This window comes from Echinops telfairi, unplaced genomic scaffold, assembly GCF_000313985.2.
Source record: "Echinops telfairi isolate 266 unplaced genomic scaffold, ASM31398v2 ScPeMD7_22;HRSCAF=79, whole genome shotgun sequence".
In the NCBI taxonomy this organism is placed as follows: Eukaryota; Metazoa; Chordata; class Mammalia; order Afrosoricida; family Tenrecidae; genus Echinops; species Echinops telfairi.
This window is the reverse complement of record NW_022103919.1, coordinates 5,417,539-5,426,916: the sequence shown is the minus strand read 5'-3', so window position 1 is coordinate 5,426,916 and position 9,378 is coordinate 5,417,539. Positions and strand designations below refer to the sequence as shown.

At 58.9% G+C, this 9,378-nt stretch overlaps 1 protein-coding gene across 1 annotated transcript in view; it reads right to left on the bottom strand.

Annotated features, from left to right (window-relative positions):
* The window catches only part of HMCN2 (hemicentin 2), a 180,999-nt gene that overhangs the window by 127,599 nt on the left and 44,022 nt on the right, over positions 1 to 9,378 (bottom strand). The window contains exons 10-16 of the mRNA XM_013007377.2: positions 6,761 to 6,905; positions 5,961 to 6,082; positions 3,772 to 4,044; positions 2,371 to 2,512; positions 1,802 to 1,929; positions 777 to 890; positions 381 to 530 (exon numbers count right to left, since the gene is read on the bottom strand). Coding sequence (XP_012862831.2) covers positions 381 to 530; positions 777 to 890; positions 1,802 to 1,929; positions 2,371 to 2,512; positions 3,772 to 4,044; positions 5,961 to 6,082; positions 6,761 to 6,905 — 1,074 coding nt within the window. The remainder of the gene's footprint in view (positions 1 to 380; positions 531 to 776; positions 891 to 1,801; positions 1,930 to 2,370; positions 2,513 to 3,771; positions 4,045 to 5,960; positions 6,083 to 6,760; positions 6,906 to 9,378) is intronic.

Here is a 9,378-nt window from a genome sequence, read left to right as displayed (position 1 = left end):
CCAGCAGTCGCATGTGTGAGCTTGGCATGGAGCCTCCGGCCCAAGGGAAGCTTTCAGATGGCTGCAGGACCCGTCAGCACATCGCTGTGCTCACGGGAGAGGCCCTGCGCCAGCGCCACCCAGCTCAGCCCTGCCCTGACCCTCAGAAACTGTGGGACACCAAGTACGTGTCATGGAGGGGGTGGGAGGTGGGAAGGCAAGCTTGTTACGCGGCAGGAGGTCACTCGGACACAGCCGCCTTTCCCATCATGACCTTTGCACCCAGGCTGGAGACTCCCGGGTGTCACTTGCACCTTGGCAGTCTCCGTACGCGTAGTGGGGTCCTCTCTCTCCTCGTCTCAAGGAGGATGGGGACGCATGGGGACGGGAGGCACACTCACCTCCAACCTCCAGCCGGATTTGCGCAGAGGCGTCGCCCAGCTGGTTGACCGCGCGGCAGGTGTAGATGCCTCCATCCCGTTCCTGAACCTCCCGGATGCGCAGTGTCCCAGAGCCAAAGCCCTCCGGGGCCAGGATCATTTCAAGACCCCCTGAGCCAATGACAAGGAAGCATGGGGACAGGTGAGAGGTCGCTGAGGGAGGCCAGGGGCTCAGGCTCCTGGGAGTCCAGGAGGCCAGGCCTTGCTCGGCTGAGTCCACAAGTCTGGGCTGGGGGTGAGGGTGGGAAGCTGCTGAGGACTGGCCAGCCCTCCCGAAACCCCCTGCCCTTATGCCTTCCAGTGGCTCTTGCTGCAGCTGACGTTCCAGAGCCCAAGGACCCCTCCCAGGCTGCCTACCTCGGTACCAGATGACCCGGGGTGGGGGCACCCCAGACACGTCACACACCAGCACAGCCTCGTCCCCGACGGCAGCCAGAACCACAGCATTGACAGCAGAGACTGAAGGTGGGTCTGAGGGTGGGGGAATGGGGGTGAGGGGGGATGTGGGGCCAGGCCTGAGGACACCAAGCTGGCCCTCCTGTCTCTTCCCCACCTCCACCCATCGGGTGCAGTCACTCCATGGGCAGTTTTTAATCAAAGTTTCCTGCCCAGGAAACGTAAAACGAATCCCTCTCCTGACCCATTCCTCCACTTCCCCCACCCCCCAAAACATGTCCATTGAACCTGGAATACAAAACAATCCTATAAAGTCCCCAAAAGGAGCCGTGGCTGTGTAGTGGTTATACATTGGGCTACTGATGCAAGGTCCGCAGTTCAAAACCACCAGGCTCTCCCTGCCGGAGAAAGAAGAGGCTTTCTACTCCGTGAATAGTGAAGGTTGCAGAAACTCCCAGGGGCAGGCTTGCCTTGTCCGATGGGGCTGCTGTAAGTCCCAAATGCTGCTCAAGGTCCCCAAATGCTGCCCCCCTCACTGCTCTGTCCCCCTGTCACCCACCCCGGCCCCCTCAAAGCCCCCAGAGCACACCAGGCCCCTGTCCCTCAGAATGGGTGCTCTGTCTATCCCTCTGCCTGGAATGCTGCTCCCGCCAGCTCTGGGTACTCTCCCCTCCTCAGGGCCACTTCCCTGTCATCCCAGCCTTGCATCACCCCCCTTTTCCCTCGGGGGACCCTTCACCCTCAGAAGGGGACTGACTGAGCTCTCTGTCGGCAAGCTGGTTTTCTGCCTCGCCCACTAACCATAAACCCCATCGGGACAGAGCCTGTGGGTTCAGTGCTGTCTGTACCTCTGTATCTGGCACATAGTAGATGCTCAATAAAGGCCTGCGTGTGGGAGGATGAGAGGGCAGGAGGGACCGAGGCCGAGCGAGGGAAGTGGGGAGGAAGGGGGTCCCTCTGCTGCGATGCCCAGAGCCCGAGGTTACCTGTGTAGTACAGAGTGACAGTCTTCTTGTCAGTGCCGACCTTGTTGGCAGCCTGGCAGCTGTAATTCCCAGCATCTTCTGGGGCTGCTCCCTGAATGATCAGCGTCCCTTGGGCGTCCACAAGGACTCTGGAGTTGTGGCATAAAAACACGGCGTGCTGTAACAGGTCAGGTCACCCACCGGGCTGCCTGAAAGTCACCACTCATGCTAGATTAAGCCAGCATCCCTAGTGACCTCATCCTCCACTGACGGCCACCCGGCTCTGGGCCAAATGGTGGGCTCTGGACACTTGGTGGGCACTGTCTTATTTCAGGACCCAGAGAGGCGAAAGGATTCAGCCAAGCTCACCAGCCCGTGCAGTCGAGGCAGGATCTGAGCTAAGTCCGTCAGACGCAGGACCCTGTGCTGGGGACTGAGGAGTCCCCACGGAGGCCCGGATGTTCCTGAGACTCAAGCAGGCCCTCAGGAAGGTGGGGTGGATGTGACACCCCTGTGAGAACACCAAGGGCTTCAGGGGCCCTGGGATCCTTGTCCACCTGCTCCCAGGCCCTGTACCCCAGGCCCCTCACCTGCTGTCTTCTCGCAGAACACGGCCCTCTCGGCTCCAAGAGATGTGGGGTGCGGGGTTCCCGGAGGCTGAGCAGCTGACTCTCACCTCTCCACCCTGGGAGAAGCCCTGCGACCTGGTGTGGATGCTGACCTGGGGGGCCTCTGGGGTCCGAAGTGTGGGGGGGGCAGGCAGAAGAAAGAGCCCATCAGAATAGCCAGGCATCCCAGGGGCCAGAATCCCCCCACCCTTTCCGATCAGAAGAAGCAAAGGTCCCCAGGTTGAGAAGGCCCAGGAATGGCTTCCCTGGGAGTGGGGGGGACTAGGCAGCTGCCCGGAGGACAGCCCCAAGTCACGTGGGGAGCAAATTTCCTAAAACCCACCCCCCACCTCAGTGCCTGAAAGCCCCAATCTCCCTGGAATCCTGCTGAGAGAGATGTAAGGAGTTGCCAGGTGGGGGTGACTCTGGTCCACAGGGGTCTTTTGGTGAACCCCCAAACCTGCTGCAGAATTGTCCCCAAACTGACATCCTCCCCTGGCTCCAGAAGCTCACCTCTCATAGAAGTGGCAAGTCCGCCCCTCCCACACCCTTGGGGACACAGGTAGGCCTCCCACCCTGCTCACCAAGCCCCAGGCAGCCACGGGAGAGAACTCTGGCCCCAGCACCCTTATCTTCTTCACACTTGGGGAGACAGCACCCTAAGATGGGCGTCTGTCTAACTCGTGGCAGACCTGAGGCCGTGGTCTGCATGTACCGACTCCCTGACGGTGTTCTTTCCATGGTCCACCCACACACACCCCCACCCATCCGGCTGCTGAGGTCCAATTCCTGCCTAGCACATCTGACCTCCGGGCATGTCTGATGCCCTGATACCTGCCCACACCTTGAGAAGAGGGGACACAGGGAGGGGCCGTCCAGGTCCTCAAGGAGCCCTGGTGGCATAGTGGTTACTTGCTGGGCTGCGATCCGTGGGATCCGCAGTTTGAAACCACCAGCCGCTCCGAGGAGGAAAGACTGGGCTTTCAACTCCCACCACCAGAGTCTCGGGATCCCACACTGACCGATGGCAGTGAGTGGTTTTTCAGTCTTGAGATGCTCTGTGTCGGGAGAAAGGGGGCCACGCAAGATGAGATCGACCTGGCCAATCACAGTAGGTCGCTGTGAGTCAGAATCAACTCAGCAGTTAAGGGCTTGGTTTGGGCTCCGTAGCAGTAGAAACTCTGGTTAGATATTTGGATGCACTTCCCCACAGTGAGGACCACAAGACTTTGGCCTGGGTGGCTACAGGGTCCTCTCTCCCAGATGAGTCAGCAAACACAGGAAGGGCTGGCATCGCCTGCCAGGGGGATGGACCGATGGCACTGGAGGTGAAGGCTAGGGAGTGGGTTGAATGGGACAGCGACAGTGTCAAAGGAGTCTCACCTCGAACCAGGAGCCAGACGGATGCTCTCGCGACCCCATTGACGTTGCTGGCCATGCACTGGTACTGCCCGCCATCCGCGGGGATCACGTCACTGACCTCCAGGGACAGGTCAGCCAGCTGGGTGATTCGGCCCTCTGAGGCTGGCAGGACCCGCCAGTCCCGAATCCAAGTCAGGTTGTAGGGAGCCCTACTGAGGACCTGGCAGGACAGGATGGCAGTCTCCCCTGGGGACACGGTCACCTTGGGGGCAGGAACCAGCTGCGGTGGGGGATCTGCAAGGGCGTGAGCACAGGAGACACTGATGAGGGGGCCTGGGTCCCCTCTCCAGAAGGCTGCTCCAGCCCAGACCCCAAGGCCCCATCTGCCTACCCCAGACTCCACGTCCCGGAGGACATGTGAGCCAGCAGAGGAGGTAGCCAGTATCTGCTCTCCACCTGTGGGGGGGGCGGGGGCGGTGTTCCTCCACCCCTGCCATCCCCCTCCGGCATAGCAGACAGCACTGTTTAACTTTTAACTGTGTTAATACACCTCCCCCCTTCCACGGGGGAAATAAAAGCTCAGAAATAGCACGCAAGGGCAAAAAGCACAAGGTGTTCGGAACCGTCTGGGCAGACAGCCAGGCTACTGAGAACCACCAAGGGGCAGGGCATGGCGATGGCTGAGCAAACCCTCACTGGTCAGCTGGGGGAAGGCCATGAGGAGCGACAAGTTCAGAGACTGTCCCACCCACGACACAGACCTCAGAGCCACAGAGAAAAGGGGGCCCAAACAGCTTCTCAGAAGTAGTCTACATTCACCACCTAGAAGCCCTGCTGAAGCCTCTTCCCATCAGGCCAACACCCAAGCCTCCCCTGGGGGGCAGGTGGTGGCTGAACACGAGGCTCCGTGGCTAGGAGCCCAGCCCGGGTCTCCCACGTGGATGGTGAGAGTTCCACTGGGCCACCAGTGGTCTCGGCAAGATGTTATTGTCATTGTCAGATGCCATCAAGTTGGTTCGACTCATGGTGGCCCGGTGCACATCAGAACGAAACCCCGCCTGGCCCTGCGCCAGCCTCACGATGCTTCTTGGTTCAGCGCATCAATGCAGCCACGGTGCCAACCCATCTCATCAACAGTCTTCCTCTTTCTCTCTGCCCTGATACTTTTCCAAGCAAGACGCCCTTCTCCAGGGACTGGTCTCTCCTGATAACATGTCCAAAGGTCATAAGACAAAGTGTCCCCCCCTTGCCTGGAAGGATGTACTTCTTCCGAGACGATTCGTTTGTCCTTTGGGCAATCCGTGGTTCTTGCCACGTGGTTTGCCAGCAGCCTGATTCAAACCCATTGATCCTTCTTTGGTCTTCCGCATTCAATGGCCAACATTCCCCATGCGTGTCATTTCCCGTGTTATATCAACAGCCCCCAGATTGGTGCAATGGGCTCACGTGTTTCCTTCTACAGTGCGCCCTGTTTTTCTCTGCGCCCACAGTCTGCAGGAATGTAAAACTGCGCTCCTTCGTGCCATGGGAACAGATTTCTTAGCGTGCTGCATTGTTGAGGGCCAGCGGGTTGCACGTCCAAGTCAGTTTCCCGGGCTGGTTAAAATGCAGGGGGGGGCGGGGGGGGCCAGGGAGGAAGTCCATGGGAGGGCGATCCAAGTTAGGCTCCCTGGAGAGGGAGAGAGGAGCTTCTCTTTGATCGTTCCTATTTTCCGTGCGCCCGAGTTCTTGTTTAAGAAGGGAGGATGTGAGGCGGCTCACGTGCCTGGGTTTAGAGGCTCCTCTCCTCCCAGAGACAGCGGGGATGGGGGGGGCTCATCCTAAAACACTGGCTTCATTTTGAGCTGCTCAGGGAGCGCCTTGCCTTTCCAGAGCTCAGCATTGTCATCCTGGGTTGGGGAACTGAAGGTGGTTGGCAAGGGACGTGGAACAGTGTGGTCCCTGAGACCCCCGGGGGTCATCCACGCCCCCAAGGCCAGGAGTGAACTAAGGCTGGTGGGGCAGGCAGGACCAGGGCCAGGGCCAAGGTTCTCAAACCATTCTCAGGGGCCTGCAGGCAAGTGGAAGCAGGGACAGGGACTCTAGGTGATGGACAGATCCCCAGCAGATGGCATGTGCCCCCATGGGTGGGGACACCCCAGGAGGAAGTCCTAGAAGGAAGAATCTAGCCCAGAATGGGAGGGGCGCTTGGAGGGGACCGAGGAACAGACCTGTGACGACAATTTGGGCCTGTGCTCGTCCAGTCCCAGCCCGGCTGACCGCAGTGCACTCATAGGCCCCCTCCTCGGCCTTGGAGGCCCGGGGGATCTCCCAGCTGCTGTTTCCTGACTCCCTGTGAATGCGGGACAGCAAGATTCACTCAGTCACACTGACCCAGTCAGGGTCCACCCGCCACTCCACTGCCCCCCTGTCTCACGCACCCCTCGGAGAACCGTCCTTTGTATCCTGCCCAGAGGGAAGACCCCCAACCCCTGTGAGGCTTGAAATGAAGAGATGACAAGCAAGACCTGGTCAGTTCTGGGATCTGCTGTGTGACTAGGGACAAGCCCCTTCCCCTCTCTGAGCTGTGGACTTCCACCTGAAGGGGGGGGGGTCTTGGAGGGTCCTGGCTCCCCTGACCCCACAGAGCCCTGTCCACAGTGGCTGTGTTTGCTAGAGGCTGAGGGAGCCCCACAGCTCCTCCACGGGGAGATGGCTGAGCAGACGGATAAGACTTAGGGCTTGCTCCATCCCTGTCATGCAGTGCATTCTGGGTCATGATGACCCCATCCTACCCCTGCACCTTTCTGAGACTATGAATCTGTGCAGGAGTAGACAGCCTCGTCTTCCTCCCTTGGTGCAGCTGGTGGAATCAAACTGCTGATCTTGGGGTTAGTAGCCCAGTGTATGGTCAAGTATGCCGCTGGTAGGAGGACACTAGGACTGAGACGAAGGTTGCTTTCCTGTCACCCACTCCCCCTGAGAATCCCTCCAGGTTCCGTGGTGGTGGCCCTGGCTATCGGCCACTCACTGGAAGTGCCTCTCCTCGCCCAGCTTGGCTCCATCTCGCCACAGCTGCAGTCTGAAGGGGAGGGCGCTGTGCACGGAGCAGGAAACCAGCAGGGGCTGCTGCAGGTAGCCGTGGATCTGGGGGGCCATGCTGACCAGCGGGGCACCTGCAGACAGGGGTCAGGGTTCAAGGTTCCTCCCTCCCACCCTCCCCAGAACCAGAAGACCAAGCGTCAAGTCTGACTCCCCTGCCTGCTGGCCAACACAAACAGATGGCGCCACCGTGCTGAGCCTCGGTTTCTCCCTCTGTGATAGAGGTGTGATCACAGCAGGGAGCTGGCCCGGTGGGGGCGGGAGCTAGTAAGAAAAGCTGCATGAACAGAGCTGGCAGAAGGTGCCATGCGAGCCCCCAGCAGTGGGCACGAGGAGGAGGGAAATGTCCCAAAGTGGGTGGCGATGCTGGACACACAGCCCTTCTTCATCGGATGCAACGGTTGGATAGTGGGGCGTGAATGAGATCTCCATCGAACTATTAAAGGGAGTGGGGAAAGGCATGATGGGAGGAAGGCGCCAGCGATCACAGAGGGCATGGTTTTAGGGCCCCTGAGACTGTTTAACATGAGACTGGCTAGGGACAAGCCCCTTCCTGACACTGGGTCGCCATTGGCTTAACTGTGTCTGACAGAGAAGTTGGACCATCTGAACGCTGATAAAATGTTCCCTGGGCTGGGAACCGGCTGCCCTGGGTCATGGGGCGGGGTGGGGGGTGGGGGGGCTGCAACTGCTTCTTTGCCCAGAGGGTCCCCTTTACCAGGAGATGTTGGGGGGGGCTGCCCTTTGGTTGAAAAATACACATGGCTGTGAATGCAAATTTCACACACACTTTGAAGATAAGACCAGAGACTTGGGTGAAATCTCACAGCTATGATTAGCCCCATGGGGCTCCTGTCAGACACACTGCCTTGCTCAACTCTGGGTCTTGGGATGACCTGCTGGCTTTCTTTGGCTGTTGGAAGTCCTTCGATGGAAAGGTCTGAGAAAGTCCACAGTGGGGTCAACTGCAGCCGGTGAGGGTCCCACTGGGTGACCCTGGGCTTGCAGTCAACCTCTTATGTTTGTCCTCTCCCCGCTCCCCGGCAGATGCCCCAAGTGTGAGACACTGCGGCAGACCTCCTCGGAGTGGGGAGGGAGGCGGTGACATCATGCTATGGGCTTCCTGCCACGTCCCCCGGGGAGAAGGGTGTCAGACCACTTAGCCACGTCCTCAGCTGTGTGCAAGGCAGCTGCCACTCACCCACACACCCTGGCAGCCTCAGTGTAGCCCGCTCAGACCCTTCATTTCCATGAGCCGAAGTGGCTCAGAGACACCCCCCACCCCCACCCCCAAGCTCAGAGCCTCCTGCTCCATGCCAAGCTTCCAGTGTCCCAGGCCCAGAGGACCAGGGAGAGAGCAAAGGGCCAAACCACCCCCCCACACCCCCACACCCCGCTTTAGTCAAGTGCCTTGATGAAAAGCAAAGCCCAGAACTGCTGCTCCAAACTCGGGTTCGTCAGAAAGAACCAGAAAGCCTCCCTGCTAGCAACTCCATTCTGTTCCTAGTGACCTTTTAGGACAGAGGAGAGCGGTCCCTTTGGGCTTCTGAGACTTCAAAGACTTCACAGGAAGAGACAGCCTCATCTTTCTCCTGTGGAGCTGCCCCTGGGTTCAAACCACGGACGTTGTGGTTAATAGCTCAGGGCACAGCCCAGGACACCACCAGGACTCCAGAAAGGACAGGGGAGAGAACATCGAGGCTGTTGTCTCTTCTCTGAAAAGCTCTAAAGAGCCAGGGGAGAGTGGTTCAGAAGGCTTGGTTGGTGAGTGAAGTCCAGGAGATGGAGAAGGAGGAATCCCCCTACTCAGGTGCTCAAAGCCCCCTGCCCCACCTTGGGCATCTTGGCAGCCTTCAGAGCTGACCAGGCGAAGAGAGCCCGACTTCAGTCCCTTTTTGAGCAGGACAGAGGTCTCTCGTGGAGACACCTGGCAAGAGATGCCAGAGCACCAGGAACATCCACCTGGGTGAGCCCCTCCCAGGCCACCTCTAGAGGGAGACAGGGAGTGGGGAGGAGGAGGACAGTGGTAGCTGCCACTGGTGAAGGGCCCTGGTCCACAGCTCCCAGGACCTGGGTGCAGCCTCTGGCCACATGAATGGTGTCTTGTGTACAGTAGCTTAGGGGTGCCTTGAGAGAAGCCCTGTAAGGTGGGTGGCTTCAGTCTGTGGTGTATAAATTGGGTACATAGCTCAGAATTATGTACGCTTTCAGTGAGCTAAAGGCACAGCAAGGACCGGTCTGTGGGAAATGCTCATGGGAGGTGACTAGACTGAATACTACCATGATCCTTCGAATAATGACAATGAGGAGTATCATTCTAGAAGAGCGAACCCAGATGCCTTCCCTGCCCACAGTTGTGTCTCCAGTGGCTAAGATCATAACCCATACATAGTAGATGTTCAAAATGAATGTGGATGGATAGATGGATGGATGGATGGATGGATGGATGGATGGATGGATGGATGGATGCTGGGTGGGTGAGTGGACAGATGGATGGGCAGATGGACAGAGGGACTGATGGGTGGATGGATGGATGGATGGTGGTGG